This window comes from Bubalus kerabau, chromosome 2 (assembly GCF_029407905.1).
Source record: "Bubalus kerabau isolate K-KA32 ecotype Philippines breed swamp buffalo chromosome 2, PCC_UOA_SB_1v2, whole genome shotgun sequence".
Classification (NCBI taxonomy): domain Eukaryota; kingdom Metazoa; phylum Chordata; class Mammalia; order Artiodactyla; family Bovidae; genus Bubalus; species Bubalus kerabau.
This window is the reverse complement of record NC_073625.1, coordinates 8,590,080-8,609,910: the sequence shown is the minus strand read 5'-3', so window position 1 is coordinate 8,609,910 and position 19,831 is coordinate 8,590,080. Positions and strand designations below refer to the sequence as shown.

General features: G+C 46.8%; 1 protein-coding gene across 1 annotated transcript; it reads left to right on the top strand.

Moving 5' to 3' along the window:
- Positions 1-353: 353 nt before the first annotated feature.
- AP3M2 (adaptor related protein complex 3 subunit mu 2) lies at positions 354-19,348 on the top strand. Its single transcript, XM_055567007.1, has 9 exons — positions 354-486; positions 2,194-2,531; positions 7,312-7,483; positions 8,530-8,667; positions 13,034-13,119; positions 13,366-13,499; positions 15,317-15,524; positions 15,770-15,914; positions 17,255-19,348. The coding sequence occupies exons 2-9, from the start codon at positions 2,259-2,261 to the stop codon at positions 17,353-17,355; spliced, it is 1,257 nt and encodes a 418-aa protein (XP_055422982.1). The 5' UTR covers positions 354-486; positions 2,194-2,258; the 3' UTR covers positions 17,356-19,348.
- Positions 19,349-19,831: the final 483 nt, after the last annotated feature.

Sequence of the window (19,831 nt, the reverse complement as noted above, 5' to 3'; positions counted from 1 at the left end):
GCATCACGTCTCTTTTTAAACGCACTTGTTTAACGGAAACCAGTTATTGCTAGGTAGAGAGCAGTTATTGCTGCTCACGACTTATCATCTATGATATGCTGTTCCGTAAGTCGTGCCCTGGAAGTCACACTTTCTCTGCATCCTCTTCCTGGCGTATCCCGCGGTTACGCAGGTGGCTTCGCAGCGCTCCGGGGCCTTTTGTGACTGGGTGACCAGGCGGAGCCGGGCGGGCCGCAGGCGGTTCGCGACAGCCAATCAGGGCTCAGAGCCCTGGAGTGGCACCAATCAGAGGTTAACGGAGCGTGAGCCAGGGCCAATCGGGGGCTCGAGCCCGAGAACAGGGCGAGCGGCGGACCGCGGTCAATCAGAGCGGAGGACGAGGCCCAATCGGCAGCCTTCAGACGTGGGTCGCGGGCGGGCGGGGGGCGCCCGGGGGCGGGGCCTGTCCGCGCGGCCGCAAGGTGGGCTCCGCGAAGAGCGAGCGGGGTAAGGAGCGCGGACCGCCCGGGCCGGGGTGGGGCTGGGCGCGCGGCGGGGGCGTGGGGTCACGGGATGCGGCCGGAGCGACCCTCGGAGCTGCGTGATGCTGCGGGGAGAGGCGAGGGGCCGGGTCCCGGGCTGGGGAGGTGGCCACTCCGGCCGGAGGGGTCGAGGGAGGAGGAGACCCTGTTGCCATGGCGACGCAGGTGCGCGGACGGGCGACCCTTCTCAGCCTCGGACCGTGCAGCCATGGACACCCGGGCTCCAAGCGGCCTCCATCCTCCCCGCGACCCGAGCAAAAATAACCCGCTTTGGCCAGCAGCCTCTGCGCCCCCACAGCCTGGCTCCCCGCCGCCCCCTCCCTCCCGCTGGCCTGTCGCGGGCAGAGGGATTAAGCTCGCCCTGCGGCTCTTGGTTAACAGCAGGCCTTTGCAGTTTGACCACCTGGACCAGTTCGCCGAGTGGACACAGCTGGGGTTCAGCGCGGCCGCCTCGTTCCGGGGACTGGCATTAGAGATGCCGCCGCCTGAGGGACATGGGGGATCCCCCAGAGGGATTTTTTTTTTTAAGGCATCTAATATAGAGCCTTGTGCTTAACAAGGACTTAAGAGAATGGGGTCTGACCGAGTAAATAAAGACCACAAGGACAGCTCCATTCCGTGGATCAGCGCTGTCCAGTAGAAATAGGCAGCGACCCATATACTATGTAATTTTACATGTTCTACTAACCACATTAGAATGTTATAGCTTGTATTTATCCAGGATATCCAAAATATCAATATTAAATAAATTTATAAGTTAATATTAGTAATTGATTTTATTAATTGATATTAAATTGTTGGTAAACTGTCTTAAATTTTAAAATTTTTCTTTTGTATTGGATACAGATAATTAACAATGTTGTAACAGTTTCAGGTGAACAGGGAAGGGTCTCAGCCATACATATACATGTTTCCATTCTCCCCCAAACTCCCCTCCCAACCGGGCTGCCACATAACGTTGAGCAGAGTTCTGTATACTACATAGTAGGTCTTTGTTGGTTATCCATTTTAAATATAGCAGTGTGTACAGTGTCCACCCCAAACTCCCTGTCCTTCCCCCAACCTGTTCCCACCAACAACCAACCCTAAGTTTATTGTCTAAGTCGGTGAGTCAGTCTTTAAACACAATGCTTTTCCATATAAAGTCTTCAAAATCTGGTGTGTGTCTTCTATTAACATCTCAGTTTGGACCAGCCACATTTCAGATGCTCAATGGCCCCATTTGGCCAATGGCTACCAAATGAGATAATGCAAACATAGCCATTTCTTATATGTGAGTTGTTGCCACATATAGGGAACACCTCCGTGTTCTTTGAAGCCTTCTTGTGTGCAAGGAGATGGTGCTGTGCAAGGAGGCAGCAGAAACATGAGTCAAGGTCTCTTTTTCTCCAGGAGCTCCCAGTCCACTTGAGAAAGTAGACACTCAAAAATTAAGTCGAATTTTAAATGAATATGATTCAGGCAGTATTAAAGATAACTATACAGTGTATAATTAACTGACAAATGAGATGGCTGTTAATTGGGGATCCTAGGGAGGGACACTTCTGGCTCCTGCAGTGGTGGAAGATTGAGTCAAGTCTTAAAAGATGGGTAGGAAAGCTGGGGCTGCTGGATGGATGTGGAGGGGGCTTTGGTTAACTGCAATTGACCATAGCTTCTCTTATTTTTCTAGGGCTGAGCATTTGCAGAGGCTTTCAGACTGAAAAAGACTCTCTTCACTCACTGACTGTCCCCACCATGATTCACAGTCTTTTCTTGATCAACTCCTCTGGGGATATTTTCCTGGAGAAACACTGGAAGAGTGTGGTTAGCCGTTCCGTTTGTGATTACTTTTTCGAGGCACAAGAGCGAGTGACGGAGGCCGAAAATGTCCCTCCGGTTATCCCCACCCCGCACCACTATCTCTTAAGTGTTTACCGTCACAAGATCTTTTTTGTGGCTGTGATCCAGACGGAGGTGCCACCTCTGTTTGTCATCGAGTTCCTCCACCGGGTTGTGGACACGTTTCAGGTGCGTGAATGTGCGGAGGTTCATTCGTGGACCTTATGAAGTGTCTTTGTAGCTTTGTTTCCATTGTTTTCAGCCTCAGCTAAGGAACTAAAAGGGCTTCCTTGATAGCTCAGTTGGTAAAGAATCTGCCTGCAACACAGGAGACCCCAGTTCGATTCCTGGGTCGGGAAGATCCCCTGGAGAAGGGATAGGCTACCCACTCCGGTATTCTTGGGCTTCCCTTGTGGTTCAGCTGGTATAGAATCTGCCTGCAATGCAGGAGACCTGGGTTCAATCCCTGGGTTGGGAAGATCCCCTGGAGATGGGAGAGGCTCCCCACTCCAGTATTCTGGCCTGGAGAATTCCATGGACTGTATAGTCCATGGGGTTGCAGAGAGTCACACATGACTGAGCAACATTCACTTTAAGGAACTAAAAAAGAAATCACAACTCTGACATTGCTCACATCTGATAAGATTCTTGTTTCTGTTTATTGAATGGGTTGTATCTTGAATGACAGACTATACAGTTTTGAACCTGTGGCCTAAGAAAGCCACTCTACTTAGTATGACTGTATGAAGTCATTTCAGTTCTAGAGACTGGAATTGTCCTATGTTTTGTTCACAAAGCTAAGGAGTTTCAGTTTTTTTAAAGGCTTTTGTCAGGTAGGTTTATTTCTCTCCCTTGGTTCTTGTCTTATCATAACAAAGATTTGGAATGGCGGGTTGATTATAGCTCAAGCAGGCAGGATTTCTCAGCTCTTGTCTTGTCATAGCAAGGATTCGAAACAACAGACTAGTTTCAGCTCAGTGACAGCTCAAGAAGACAGAACTTTTATTAAACCGACAGCAGAGATAGTATACGCTTGAGATGTGGGAACAGACCAACCCCAAAGAGAGGCTCAATTTTTTTATTTTTATGGCAGACTTGATGTTAACCATTGTTAACAGCATTGCTTTGAGTTGCATCAAAAACTGATGCGTGTGGAAAGATATATTTTTTTAAACTAGAAGAAACTAAATAATGTTTGTTTCATTCTCCCTGGCAGGCTAATTTGGGAATCCACCCTTCAGCTTGAGCTTGTGCTCATCCACAGCATATGAGTACCAGAGATGGGCCTTGTTGCAAGCTTAGCACTTCTGTAAAATTTAAGGGATACATTTTCCAAGATGCAGTTTTCACTTGGAGTTTTTCCTTCAGGAATAGATTTGGAGATCTTGGGGGCACAGGGGGCTGGTTGTGCCAGGATGTCAGCACCTGTTACGGGACAGGATTTCAGGCAGCCTAGACTCTGGATTCCGGAGAAGGCAATGGCAACCCACTCCAGTACTCTTGCCTGAAAAATCCCATGGACGGAGGAGCCTGGTGGGCTGCAGTCATGGGGTCGCTGAGTCGGACACGACTGAGCAACTTTCACTTTCAGTTTTCACTTTCATGCACTGGAGAAGGAAATGGCAACCCACTCCAGTGTTCTTGCTTGGAGAATCCCAGGGACGGGGGAGCCTGGTGGGCTGCCGTCTATGGGGTCGCATAGAGTCGGACACGACTGAATCGACTTAGCAGCAGTGGCAGCAGACTCTGGATTCAGACAGTGGCATCCTCTCCCTAAAAGATTGCTCCACCTCTCGTGGTTGTGGTTATTTGCATAACTCAACGATACATGAGAATCAAGGGTCCTCTGGTTTAACTTCTGTGTCATGTGAAGTCCGGAATTAGTCACATGAATACAGACATTGTGGGATTGGAGAGGAGAAGGAGGACCCAGACCTTCTGATAAACATTAAAAAGCAAGTCAAAAAGAGTCCTTTTATTTGCTCTTATAAATATATGTCACATGTTTGGAACAGCTTTCATCTCCAAAGAATGAGCATATATTTAAGTTTTTCCCCCACAGTCTTTCTGGTAGTACTCTTCTGGGATTCCAGTGGCATATCAGCTCCTTCTCACGGTGAGAACCTGAGAATTATAAACTCCGATACATGGAAGAAGCAGAAGAACCCAGCAGTTATGATCTTCAGCTGCTCAAGCCTGGTCCTTGTTAGGATTTCCACACGGGATATTTCACCCCATTAACCGTCGCTCCGTATCTCCATAGTGATGTTATGTAACTTATTACAAGATAGGAAGTGAAGAAAGTTGTTTAATCTACTTGGAACCACAGAGGAATCGGGGTAAACAGTGAAGTGGCTGCTTTAGAAGGCTGGGACTTCACAGCTTGCCAGTTTGGAAGAATTTGTTAGAAGTCTTTAAATGGACGAATCCTGATTTGAATGTCTTATGTGATGTGTGTTCTCTGGCTTCTGTTCTTTCTCTGGCGCTGGGCTGTGACGGAGGAGCCCCCGCTGTGGAAGTGCACACGCGTTGCTGTAGCACTGTCCCCTTCCAGCTGCTGATTGATGAAATCACATTCTCCCTGATTTAGAAAATCAAGGGAGGTGTTTTTAAAAATTTATTTTATTGATGTATAGTTGATTTGCAGTGTCATGTTAATTTCTGCTGTATAGCAAAGTGATTCAGTTATTTATATATATATATATATATATGTATGTATGTATATGCACATTTTCATAGTTTTCCACTATGGTTTATCACAGAATATTGACTATATTAATAGTTCCCTGGGCTACAGTAGGGCCGTGTTGTTTATCCATTCTCCATATAGTAGTTTGTATCTGCTGATCCCAACCTCACAATCCATCTGTCTCGCACTTCACCTCCCCTTTGGCAACCACAAGTCTGTTCTCTACGTCTGTGACTCTGTTTCTTCTTTGTAGATAAGTTCCTTTGTGTTGTATTTTAGATTCCACATATAAGTGATGGTTTAGTCACTAAGTTGTGTCCGACTCTTGCGACCTCATGGACTGTAATCTACCAGGCTCCTCTCTCCATGGGAATCTCCAGGCAAGAATACTGGAGCGGGTTGCCATTTCCTTCTCCAATAGAAGTGATATCATACGATATTTGTCTTTCACTGTCTGACTTATTTCACTTAGTATGATAAGGTCTGGGTCTGTCCATGTGGCTGCAGATGGCCTTATTCTGTTCTTTTGTATGCCTGAGTGGTATTCCATTGTATAGATGTACCACATATTTATCCGGTCACCTGCTGATGGACACTTAGGTTGCTTCCATGTATCGACCATTGTGGATAGTGCTGCTATAAACATAGGGGTGCGGGTATCTTTTTGAATTACAGTTCTGTTTGGGTATATGCCCAGGAATGGGATTGCTGGATCATATGGTAGTTCTATTTTTCCTTTTAAGGAACCTCCATACTGTTCTCTGTAGTGGCTATACCAATTTTGCATTCTCACTGACACTGTAGGAGGATTCCCTTTTCTCAAGTGAGGAGTTTTATTTTTCAAAATGAAATCACTCATGAGAAGGAAATGTGTAGCTTTTTTTCCCCCTCCAATCTTCATTTTTTAAAGAAAAAATCTTTTTGTTTTAGAAACACGTTCCTGACTCCTAAGTGCTCTTGGATATTGGAATATGTCTGAGAGTTGACATCATTCTGATGTAATTTAGGTCACCTCTGGAGTCTGTGTTCAGTTTTGGATGTCATCATTTGAGGAGACTATTAGAAAATTAGGAAAAATCCAAAGAAATGGCAAGAAAGTTAAACAATCTAGAGGCCTTACCATAGCATGAACAGTAGCAGGACCAAACAGGGAGTTTGGCCCTGAGAAGAAGAATTGAAGGCAAATGTTGTCCTGGCCATCTGATCACTGTGGGGCTGTTACGTAACCTTGTTGTGTAAGGCATATCTAGGAAGCAGGTTTCAGTTTAGCCAAAGAAAGGACTTTCTAAGGATCAGCACTGCCCATGAATAGAATGGGCTTTGTCAAAAGGGGTGCATTTCCCATCAGTGGATGAATTCTTAGAGGACTGTCTGACCATCTGAGTGGCCCAGCAGCAGAAGCATGGACATTGTCAAGAAGGGCACGCCAGGTGCCTACAGGCCTTGCTCTGCATCATTTCATCATGGTGCCTCACAGTTTACATGGCGCTTTATAGTTTACAAAGCACTTTCATACATGTTCTCATTTAATCCGTCATGCTTAGTTTTTACAACCCTGTGCATCCATGCATGGTATTATCCAGATTATACTATTAGAGAAATCGAGACCTAATTAGTTAGCGTGAATTAATCTAGTAGGTGACAATTAAGATTATTACCCAGGCCTTCTGATTTGGAATTCAGTGCTTTCCCCCCAACCCACATTATTTAGTGTCTAAGTTTAGCCTTTCTTAATAAAGGGACAAAGTGTTACTAGAATCCTAGCATCTTAGAAAAAGGATGATCCAAAGAGAAATTTTCTGGTGTGCTAGCTCACACCCCTCATTTCATTTCTCTCTCAGTTCTTTTTTGCTCCATGAATGTTGAGGAATAGCAGAACAGTAAGAGTTAAAAATTTGGGGGTCCAATATATATTGTATCAGATATTATCATTTCACATAGTTCATTCAAATTCATGTTCAAAACCACATACTAGTCTAGACTCAGTTTTGTATTCTTCATATTAGTTGAAGAAACTAACCCAAAGGGATTAAATGACTCACTTTAGTATATGAAAGAAGTTATTAATGATACTTGCGTTATAATCCAGTCTAGTTTTCTTTCCACCAAACTGGGCTGCCTAAGAGAAACAGGGTTATGCTTCATCCCCTTATTTTAGAAGAAGGTCCCAGAAACGCTGCGTAAACACACGTGGACATTACTCGATAATCTCTGGGCGCGTTCCTTCACCCATCGCAGTCTCTGAGTGATAAATGTATATGTGTATTGTGTTTTCATCAGGATTATTTTGGAGTCTGTTCAGAGCCAGTGATAAAAGACAATGTGGTCGTGGTTTACGAGGTGCTGGAAGAGATGCTGGACAATGGGTTCCCACTGGCTACCGAGTCGAACATCCTCAAAGAACTGATAAAGCCGCCCACCATCCTTCGAACCGTTGTCAACACCATCACAGGTACGGGAGGGGCCCCGTGGGAGGCGGCCGCCATCCTGCGTGTGGCTTAGTCCTCTGGTGCGCCTTGTTTCGAGTGCTTGTTTTTGGGGATCTCAAATGTCCAGGTGCTTTCATTTCGTTCTTTGTAGTCTTTGGTATAACCTGAAATAAAACTTTTGTGTGTGTAGAAAATATTCTGATTTCAATGACAGAATAAACTGTTCTCCTTTTACAAGGAATTTTCCCTGGACTTCCCTTATGGTCCAGTGGTTTTAAATGTGCCTTGCACTGCAAGGGACACCGGTTAGACCCCTGGTCTGGGAAGATTCCACGCGCCACAGAACAACTAAGACCCTGCACCAGAACTGCTGCGCCTGCGTGCCTAGAGCCTGCGTGGCCTAGAGCCTGTGCTCTGCAACAGAAGCCATTGCAGCGAGAAGCCCACGCACAGCAAGGAAGGCCCAGCACAGCCGAAAAATAAAATAACCTAATCTTTAATCATCATCAGGTTTCCTCCTGATTATAGAAGCAGCACATGATTCTTGTAGAAGGTCAGAAATACAGAAAAGCACAGAGAACGTGAAATAAGCTCATAATCACTTTTAACATACAGTGTATATATGTATTTTTATCTTCTTTGGTGAGATGGATAATGTATGGACAGGTGGAATTTTTTAAAACGAGTTAGAATACGGTTTTTACCCATGAAATTTTTATGTCAATATGTGGATTACCATCCCTACTGAAACCCAATGCATTATTTAAGCTGCAAGCTATTGGGGAATTTGAGAGACTGAGTTCAGGTTACTTTCAAAACCAAAATAATATGCTATCTGTTTCTCAGGTGACTTTTTTACCTGTAATCTGCCTGAGGAGGCACACCACCTGGGGACAAGTGTTTTAAGTGGACTAGGTTACCAAGATAGGATTTGGGAAAACTATAATCTTTATTTTGGAAAACTTCTTCAAGTAAGCATGTAAATAGTGGATGCATAGGAACTTTTAGGGACGTGTTCTCTGGTTATAAGGTGATTGGTTTCATCTAATTACAATATTCATTGTCTTAGGAAGCACCAACGTGGGCGACCAGCTGCCCACTGGGCAGCTGTCCGTGGTACCTTGGCGACGAACGGGGGTGAAATACACCAACAATGAGGCCTATTTTGATGTGATTGAAGAGATTGATGCCATCATTGACAAATCAGGTGGGTGCTTGCAGCCTATTTACAGAACTGTGAAAATAGAGGCCCCCTTCTGACAGTGCTCGCTAGTTATCAGAATTGTCCCCCATTTAAGGCCATTCATTTAACTTAGAGTCTACTTTGTGTCAAGCATTGTGTATTAGGACTGGACTGAAATGTCAGGATGTAGATGATGTGATCGTACATGTAGGAACTCTAAAGACTCCAGCCTGACACTGTGAGAACTAATAAATGTCATACAGTTGCAGGATACAAAATCAGTATGTTTCTGTACACAAACTTGCACAGTGTTTTGTACACTGACCTTGTACGGTGATGTTTCTGTACACAAACAACAAACTATCCAAAAAGGGAACTGAGAAAACAATCGTATTTACAATAGCAACAAAAAGAATAAAATACTTAGGAATAAACTTAACCAAAGAAACTTACACCCTGAAAATTACAAAGCGTTGATGGAGGAAATTAAGAGCAAATAAATGGGAAGATGCTATATTTTCATGGATTGGGAGAATCGGTGTTGTTAAAATGTTTGAAATATCCAAAGACATCCCCATCAGAATCCCAAATGCTATCCACATTAGTCTCTCAATGGTATTCTTTATAGAAAGAGGAAAAACAAAACTCGTATGGAACCACAAAAACCTCAAATCGCCAAAGCAGTCTTGAGCAAGAACAAAGCTGGCGACTTCACAATTCTAGATTTCAAAATATATTATAAAATTATGGTAATCAAAACTGTTAGGTGGACTTCCCTAGTGGTCCAGCAGTTAAGAATCCACCTGCCAATGCAGGGGACATGGGTTCAATCCTTAGTCCCGGAAGGTCCCACTTGCTGAGGGGCAGCTAAGCCCTCAAGCCACAACTACTGAGCCCCTGTGCCACAAGTACTGAAGCCTGTACGCCTGGAGCCTGCGCTCCACAACAAGAGAAGCCGCTGTGATGAGAAGCCCATGCCCCGTAACTGGAGAGTAGCCCCCGCTCGCCGCAACTAGAGAAAGCCTGAATGCAGCAGTGAAGACCCAGTGCAGCCAAAACTAACAAATATTTAAAAAAACAACTGTATGGTAAGGTCATAAAAATAGACATGTACACCAGTGAAGCAGAATAGAAGGCCCAGCAATAAATCTGTCAACTGGTCTTCAACAAGCGTGCCAAGAACATGCGATGGGGAAAGGCTAGTCTCTGCAGCGGGTGGTGTTGGGAAAACTGGATGTTCACATGTAGAAGAATAAAATCACCCTTAATCTCACAGCACACACAAAATCCAACTCATAACGTTTTAAGGACCTAAATGTGAGACCTGGAACCCTAAACCTACTAGTAGAAAACAGGAACAGAGCTTCTTGACACTGGTCTGGGCAGTGGTTTTTTTTTTTTTTTTTTTTTCAAGATATGATACCAAAGCAAAGGCTTCAAAAGGAAAAATAGACCAATAGGATTGTATCAAAATAAAAGCCTCCATACAAGAAAGGAACCAGACAGAGGAAAAAGACAGCCTGCAAAGGAGAGGAAATGTATGCAAACCATATATCTGATAAGAGGTTAATATCCAAAATATGTGAGAAACTTATACAATTCAATAGCAAAAAAAACAGCCAGATAATCTGACTAAAAAAGTGGGCATAGGATCTGAAAGCGGCACTAGTGGTCAAGAGCCTGCCTGCCAATGCAGGAGAGACTTAGGAGGCCCAGCCCCTGGGTCAGGAAGCTCCCCTGGAGAAGAAAATGGCAGCCCACTCCAGTGTTCTTGCCTGAAGAATCCCCATGGACAGAGGAGCCTGGCGGGCCACAGTCCATGGGGTCATAAAGAGTTGCAGACAACTGAAGTGACCTAGTACACAAAGGATCCGAAGAGACATACTTCAGAAAAGCCATATAAATGGCCAGCAGGTAAATGAAAAGGTGCTCAGTGTCATTGGGGAAAAGCAAGTCAGAACCACAGTGAGGTATCACTCGCACCTCATATCAAAAAGACAAAAGACATAGCAGGTGTCGGCAATGGTGTGGAGAAAGGGGAACCCTATGCACTTGCTGGGGGAAATATAAGTTGATGCAGCCGCTGTGGAAGCAGTATGGAGGCGCCTCAAGAAACTGAAACTCCCTAATGATCCAGCAGTCCCACTCCTGGGTCTAGATCCAAAGGAAATGGAGTTAAGCATCTCGAAGAGGCGTCCGCACCCCTGTGTTCACAGCAGCATTGTTGGCATCAGCCAAGGCGTGGGGACAAACCAAGTGTCTGTTGATGGCTGATGGATAAAGAAGACGTGCGGCAGACACCCTCACACACAGGAACGTTTCTCGGCCGTATGAAGAAGTAAATCCTGCCATCTGTGAAAACACAGGTGAACCTGGGGGACGTGATGCTGGGTGAAGGAAGCTGGACGCCGAAGGACAAACATGGCCTGATCGCACATAGAAAAACCTGATGTGGACCAGTGCCGGGCTCCCCTTATATGTGGAATCTGCAGCAGAAAGGCCCGCAGAAGCAGAGTAGAAGGTGGTTGCCAGGAGTGGGGAGGACGGGAATGGGGAGAGGTTGGTGCAAGGCGCCAAGCTTCAGTTCTGCACGATGAAGAAGTTCTGGAGATTCACCACACAGCACGGGGACTACCACAGTCTACTTTCTTTTCCATGTTATTGAGTGTAATTGACAAACTTGTAAGGTATTCGGAATGTTCATTACGGTGATTTGATCTACATGTACGTTGTGAAAGGATTCCCCCACCCCAGCTGGTTAAATTGTCACATCTGTCACCTCACAAGTATATTGTCTACTTGAAATTTACTAAAAGGGAAAGTTTTAAGGACTCTCACCACAAAAACCCAACTAACTGTGTGAGGTGATGGACGTGTTGGTCAGCTTCATCATGGTGATCACTTCACAGGGTGTGTGTGTATTAACACACAGTTTTTATTTGTTGACTATACCTCAACAACGCTGAAGAAAAGCCTTGGGAAAACATGATGTAGAGCTGTGCTGGGCTCACATTTTCAATGGTTTTTATCCTCTCAAGTGAAAAAGTAACAAACTGATCTCTTGTTGATGAGATGTCCTTTAGGAAGTATTTGACTCTCAGTTGTCGGGGCAGAACTGAAGCTTAATCACTAAAATTCAGAGAGTCATCGTCTTTTCTATCCATTCAGAGAGATTAACACGACTAAAAGTCCTTAGAGTGAGGAAATTTATAGAAAGTTTTCTTCACATGAGCGAACTCATTTATCCAGCAAGTGCTTACGGAGAATCCATGGTGCTGTAGCTGAGCAGCAGGCGGTGGGCTTGTGATGGTGACGAAGACGGGGCCTGTGGCTGCAGGAAGCTTCCTGAAAGTCTAGTGAGGGGGCGAGAAAGGGGAAAAGAGAGGTCCCCTCCCACCCAGACCTAAGTGTAAAGCTCAGGCATGCTTCATCAATAGAATGAGTAGGAGTTAGTACAGGCTGCACAGATCTGGGAGCACTGCGGGTGCAAACACTCTTAAGAAGAGTGAAACATTGTTGGGAAATTATACAGCTCAGGATGACTGGACTGAGACGCATAAAGAAAGAAAAGTAACTGATGAGGCTTTAAAACCAAGTAGGCACAGCAGCTTTTCGTATTATCCCCAAACTGGAAAGGTCTCAAATGTCCATCAGCAATAGAAAAGATGAACAAGTTTCAGTGTGATCATACCAGGAGAAGAACAAGAGCAAGAAAACCAGAAAATAGGAGGGGTTAGGAGAAAGGAACATTTGAAAGAAAGAAGTGGTCACAGGGGCTGCAGGAGAGAGAGCCTGTGAACCAAAGACCAACGTGTCCGCTCCATTTGGCATCAGAGCTCCTTGGGGGCCTGTGAAGTGAATATACCGTCCATGGAATTCGCCAGGCCAGAATACCAGAGTGGGTTGCCTTTCCCTTCTGCAGGGGATCTTCTCAACCCAGGGATCGAACCCAGACCTCCCGCATTGCAGGCGGATTCCTTACCAGCCGAGCCACAAGGGAAGTCCTTGGTGCCTGCAGGGAGAGCAGTCCCTGATGTGAATTCAGTGTTCCGAACCGTTGGTCAAGATAGTGATGTTGTGTGTGATTCTGGCACTAGATTGAGAGCTCCTCCAGGCTAACAGTCTCACCAGTCTTTATCCCCGCTGCTTCATCAGAGTGTCTTGTGCTTGCTGTGCAGTTGATAAAGGTTTGCGAGGACAGGTGGACTGGGTAGATGATTTGGATGGATGGATGGACAGAAGGAAGGAAGGAAGAACAGGGGAGGGGAGGAGGAAGGAAGGAAGGAAATGGGATGGGAGGGGAAGAGAACGCTAAGGAGGGAGGAAGGAGTCAAGTTCGTTGGGAAGGACAGAAAGGGTCTCACCTTCTTCCTGTCTCATCCCATCTCAGGGTCCACCATCACTGCCGAGATCCAGGGGGTGATCGACGCCTGCGTCAAGCTGACCGGAATGCCCGACCTGACACTTTCCTTCATGGTAAAATCCTGGGCCGGAGATCTAATCCTTGGGACATTAGATGCTTCTGGAAAGACAGAGCAGCAGGAGGGGATGGAACTGGAAGGGATGGTCAGGGCCAGCCACAAAGCTCACAGGCGGCCTTGAATGTTCCCGAGTAACAGCGGAATGTGTGCATGTGTTTTCGTGAAAGCAGCACCTAAGTTACTTTCCTGAAAGACGCGTGGTTCTAATTCCCACCTGTGGCTGTTGCTTGATGTTGCCCAGAACCCCAGGCTGCTGGATGATGTCAGCTTCCACCCCTGCGTCCGCTTCAAGCGCTGGGAGTCCGAGCGCATCCTCTCCTTCATCCCCCCAGACGGCAACTTCCGCCTGCTGTCCTACCACGTCAGCGCGCAGAAGTAAGCAGCTCACGAACCTGAGGGCAGAGTGCGTGCGTGTGTGCGTGCGTGTGTGCGCGTGTGTGTGTGTTTGGAAACAGTATCCGCAGCGATGAAGAACTCAGGCTCTGGAGTTACCTAGTAACTAATCAGGTAACCGCGGGTGAGTTGTTTCTCCTTTCCCGTGCCTGTTTTCTATATCTAGGAAAGCTGAAGTAGTGAAAGTAACATGTAATGAAGTAAGGGGCTTCCCTGGTGGCTCAGTGGACAAGAATCTACCTGCTAATGCAGGAGACGCGGGTTCAATCCATGGGTCCAGAAGACCCCCCTGGAGAAGGAAATGGCCACCCACTCCAGCATTCTTGCCTGGGAAATCCCATGGACAGAGCAGCCTGGCAGGCTACAGCCCACGGGGTCACAAAAGAGTCGGACACGACTGAGCGACTAAACATCAACAGTAAAGTAATAAGCAACTTGAAAATAATAAAGGTGCCTTGTTATGAGGGTTAAATAAGAAACTCTAAATAGTGGCTTCCGCACAAAATAAGTGCTCATTACGTTTGCTGCTGTTAGTTTTGTTATTATTGTGTGCCTAAACATGGAATCTAAGAATACCTGTATTTCAATCACTTTCACCCCAAAAAAGCAGTGAGTGGTACTCTGAAGAACCATATGATTCAGTGACTTTGGGTCTTGAACATTCTCTTTACTATGGACTCTGAGTTCTTTTGGGGGAAGGCATAGAGTAGATATGGAGAAGGCAATGGCACCCCACTCCAGCACTCCTGCCTGGAAAATCCCATGGACAGAGGAGCCTGGAAGGCTGCAGTCCATGGGGTCTCGAAGAGTTGGACACGACTGAGTGACTTCACTTTCACTTTTCACTTTAATGCATTGGAGAATGGCGATCCACTCCAGTGTTATTGCCTGGAGAATCCCAGGGACGAGGAGCCTGGTGGGCTGCCGTCTATGGGGTAGCACAGAGTCGGACACGACTGAAGTGACTTAGCAGTAGCAGCAGCATAGAGTAGATGTGTAGATTGAAGAGAGCCTTGAACCTCTCGGCCACTGAGGCCTTCCTGTGGGATTCGGAATAAATAATTTGGGGAAATATCTGAGTGCTTGAGAGCAGAAGCTCTGGAATCAGACTGCCCGTACTTAAGCCCCACCTGCAGTACTGATGATACATGACCTTGGCAAGTTATTGAATGGTTAAGTATAAGGACATCAGTATTAATGACATCAGGACAGAAGCAATGCCTGCCTCATACTTATGGGGAGGATTAAATGAGTAATCGAGGGAAAACCTGTAGGGTCATGCTGGCCCCAGGAAGTAGTACTCCACAGATGCCAAGGATGGTTGCAACTTTAGTATCAGCCTGCAGTTTCTCTGTCAGATCATGCCGACCCCATCCCTTAGGGGTTTTTGTAAGGATCAAAGTCAAGTTAAAAGCACTCTCACGAATTTGTAAAAGCCCCATGAGGTATGAATGTTACTCTCCCAAGTGCAAATAATTGTCGGTCACATGCAAAACGTTAAAACACGGAAATGTGATTTCTGTTTACCATGCCTTTTCCTCAGAGTCCACCGAGTCTGCTCTTTGGTTTTGTTGATTTCATTCTAAGAGTCGTTAGAAGAGTTAGTGGACTGACTATTCAACATCTTAGATTTACGGAAAGAAAACGATCAAAGACGTCTAGAGGGTTTTTCTCTGCATACTCTGTAAAACAAAGACAGAGGTGAGGGAGGGAAAGTTGCCAACGGAACAGAAAAGGGAAAAGTGGCCATTTTTCCGATACGTTGACGATGTGGGCTTTTTGTCTCCTCTCTTTTCCAGCCTGGTGGCGATTCCAGTGTACGTTAAACATAGCATCAGCTTCCGGGACAGTAGCTCACTCGGCCGCTTTGAAATAACGGTGGGGCCCAAGCAGACCATGGGGAAGACCATAGAGGGGGTGACCGTCACCAGCCAGATGCCCAGAGGCGTCCTGAACATGAGCCTCACGCCGTCTCAGGGGACACACACGTTTGACCCAGTCACCAAGGTAGGAGGATATGCACGAGGTTCGAGTTGCCCGTGTTTGAAATAGCAGGAGCTCTGCAGCACCCCTTTCTGTCTTGTGGAAAGGCGAGCTTGACGAAAGGGACGTGGTTGAGGACACCGAGATAATTCACAGTAACAAGGAGCATTCTCTTCTGGGAAACCCCCAGGAGGTCATAGGAACACAGGGAGCTCAGGCGTCTCAGGTGTAGTTTCCACCATAACTTCCTCTTTTCCTTCTCTTTGGAGATGCTATCTTGGGATGTAGGGAAAATAAATCCCCAGAAGCTCCCAAGTTTGAAGGGAACCATGAGTCTCCAGGCCGGAGCTTCCAAACCGGATGAGAACCCCACGATCAACCTGCAGTTTAAGATCCAGCAACTGGCCATTTCTGGTGAGTGACGCCCAGCTCAGGGTTGGGGGTGGGTGGGGGCCCAAGGTGGTGATGTCACAAAGCCCCCCCGGCTGCTCCCTGTCCACAGAGTTGGGTTTTGTCAGCTGATATGTGATCTTTAGTCAGATCCTTCCCAGCCCATTTCTGGAGGAAGTCTGTGACCCTCCATCAGTATTGGAGATGGAAGTGCTCATGGGCCGTTCTTGAGTCACCCTGGGGGCGCTGGTTGGACCATCCCAGGGTCTTCAGTATGGGGATGTGTCTGCATTCTCAGCTGGTGAGTAAAAAGAATTCCCCACCTTTCCCCCAATTTCAGAAGATTTCACGTGTGCTGTGATCATGTGGAACGCTTGGCTGACCTGAGTTATCAACTATAGTTTACACCCCACCACCCAGGGTGATATCAAGACTTGTTACCTCTCTGCAGGTGTCTACTATGTGCCAGGCACTAACTTAAGCTCTTTTCATCTATTTTCTTATTTAATTCTTAGAATGACCCTTTCAGGTGGATAGGAGATGACTTCAGCTTTATATGAAGTTCTTGTTTTCTTTACCAATGGACCACATCTAGTTTAAATGATTAGAATTCATTTAAACGATAAGCTCTTTTCATGTTAAAATGCTTAATAAACTTTGAAGCTCTGAATAGTATAAAATGTTCTTTTCTTAGTCCAGTGAGAATATTTAAGAAGCACTGAAGAATTAATTCATCACTTTTCATCATTAGTTTATTCATTCAGTTATACCTTTATTTGATTATGAATTTCTTAATTTTGTTGTTATGAATTCATATGTCCAACCCCATAACTTTGAGAAAAATCTGGAGTGGTCTTATTTTTTCTTACCCTCGTTTCAGCCTGCATATAACTTTCTGCCCTTTGCACCGCAGGGACAGATCTCATTGGCTGGGTTTTTATTGGCGCAGGTTTTTATTTTCAGCCTATGTCCCAGGGGTGAAGAATCTGTCAGCTGTGTTCAAGTGACATAATTAAGTGTAGGTTCCCAGGTAGCGGAATGGTAAAGAATCAGCCTGCAATACAGGAGATGTAGGAGACTCGGGTTCGATCCAGGGGTTGGAAAGATCTCTTGGAGAAGGAAATGGAAACCCACTCCAGTATTCTTGCCTGGAGAATCCCATGGAGAGAGGAGCCTGGCGGGCTATGGTCCAAAGGATCCGTAGCATCCCAAAGAGTTGGACACAACTGAGCGACTGAACACACACACATTTTCCGGTTCACGGTTACAACTTTCTCCAGCCCTCGAAGCTCTTTGAGTTGACGTGAATTAACCAGTTATGCTACCTGCTTCTTAGGAATAATGCTTACCTTCCTTCCTTGCAGGCCTCAAAGTGAATCGTCTGGATATGTATGGAGAGAAGTACAAACCCTTCAAGGGCATAAAGTACATGACCAAAGCTGGGAAGTTCCAAGTTCGAACCTGAAGCGAGAATTTCGCAAAGCAGACGCTCACGAACACTTTTTCATTTCTTAACCTGTCTAGAAGTAAAACCCATCAGCCTGTCTCGTAGGTCCGTGCCCCACTCTGGACCCACCGGCTCCCGTTTTCCTTAGCCTTCAGCACCGTGGAGCGAATCCAGGGAGACAGGGTCGCCGGGGGGGCCGGGGCAGGACCCACCCACCAGCATCTCCAACGCAGTTCTCAGAGCAGAGGCGTGGGTCGCAGCGGGAGGTACCTGACTGCGTGTTGAACTGTTTGTAACTTTGTAACGGGGTTACCCCAGGAAAAGACCAGCGTTTGTTACTTGTTCGGCTGTAATTTTCTTCAGCCAAGGGAAGACTTCTTTGTTTTTGTTTTTTCACCCCAGGGGGAAAAAGAACTAGAGCGGCACTTGGAAGGAAAGGAATGTTAGTAGAGGAAGGCACGGGGAAGGCATGGAGTGTGTGCACCCTCATTAAAGTGAAGAGAAAGGGGCACCCATCTCCACCCCCAGGAGGGGCTGGGAGGAACGGAGTGGAGTGAGTTTCCTTGTGAGCCCTCTGTTTGTATACAAGCATAAAGATCTGTACTTCTAGAAGCAAACTGGAAGCTTCTTAAATCGGAGCCCCCTGCTGACACAGAAGCCCCAGTGGGATGGGACTTTTCCCTCAGAGGCTGGGACGCCGCTCCCACCAGCTTGCAGAGGCTGAGGGCTGCCTGCCCGCAGCAACGGGCCGCCGTCTCTGGTGAGACGGTGCCCTGCCCGCTCCCTGGGGGGCGGTGGTCTCAAATACCTCTTTCCTTGATCCACCCCTCCCCAAACAGCTCCACTCCTTCACAGAATTGTTGCTCCCGTCAGCCCCAGGGCAGGCTGTGTGTCTCGGTCCTCGTCCATGTCCGTCAGGGGCTCCCTGGGGGCTGGAGCCTGACCCTCCGGTCGGCACGCTTTCCCGCGGTCACTCTCAGCCAGACGCTGACAGGAGCGGACAGTCCTGGGGGCAGGTCCAGTAACGACATTTCCTCAGAGTGTCTTCTGTTCTCTACCCCCCCTGTATAATCTATTTATTAGCAATATATATCGACCAGTCCATGTTTGTTTTTAAGACCCGCCCCCCCTCCCCAGATCCCTTCAGTCGTTGAATAAAACCGATGTTGTAGGAAGATGGGTCACGCTGTGCATGTGCGGCCCGGTTCAGGAAACACGGCAGCTGAAGGTGGCCTGCAGGCCTCTGCAGCGGGAAGCTCTCCATTCAGCTCAGTGTGCCCATCACCCATTCCGATATTTATAGATCAGACAGGTATTTTTAAATTATAGTTTATGATGCGATATTGTGTTCTACTCTGTGCACGGAGAGAAATGAAGACTTTGTGCTCTCCAACCCTACAATTTTTCTCTAATGCCCTGTTTCCAAGTACTTAGGTAGTGGTTTTTATTTTTTTTTCCTATAGTTTTCTCTTCCTACTTCCTGGATTTGTTTTTTTGCTGCAGAATAATGCTGCTTTGTGGTTTTGCTCTGGGGTCTGTTGTGCTGTGTCTCATAGCCCATCACTCCAAAATTTGTCCTGGATCCAAGATCCCATTCCTGCGCCTGCCATGGTAGGGAAACGTCTCTGCCTGTACATTCCAGAACAGCGGAACTACTACTCCTGAGCGCTCTGGAGGATTTCAGGGTTTCCTCAGTCACAGGAGACAACCCATCTTGGTCCCCGAATACCCTTAGGTTTATAAGTCTAGCTGTCTTTTTCCCTCCAGGGCAGCTCATCCTAATTTCAAGGGAAGAATTTAAGAAGTAAAGTACTGGGGCTGTGGGGCCCGCAGACCATAGCAGGGGAGCACCCCCCACCGAGCTGCAGACCCTGGGACACCCCCTCACCCCGGTGGTGTGTTAGCATAGGTGGTACCGGGTGCCCCCAGCAAGCCACTCGGTTCCACACTCGTTTAACGTGCAGAAGCATCTTCTCTGTTTAAATCTTAATAAAGTTGCGTGTTGCCAGTCCTTCATGTCCTGAGTGTCTTGTTACTAGGACCATGGGTGACGCTCTGCACACATGCCCAGCGGAAGCAGAAGAAAGAGGAATTCAGGGGATCTCACTGCATCTGCACTTTCCAACCAGCAGACCGAAGCTGTATATATGGTTTGGGTATGTCATCTTGCAGGTCGTGAGAACAAAGGTCCAGATCAATCAAATTATGTTCCCCAGGGTATAGAAGACGAAACCACTGAAGCTGCTGGTGTCTGTTCTAGCGCTTTCCCTGTCCTGGCCTCTCGTGCTTCTTAGGTGGATTAATTCGGATGTGAAGCCGGGTGCAGGGGTCCTGGTTATCCTAATTGCTGTGAAGCCTTCCCGGAGTCTCCTGGGATGTGGAGACGAGGGTCCTCTCATGGCAGGGGACGCTAAGACGAGGACTTCTCTCTGCCTTCCGACCACAAGTTTATTGCTACCCCATCCTGTCTGTTTCATTGACTCATCTCGCTGCC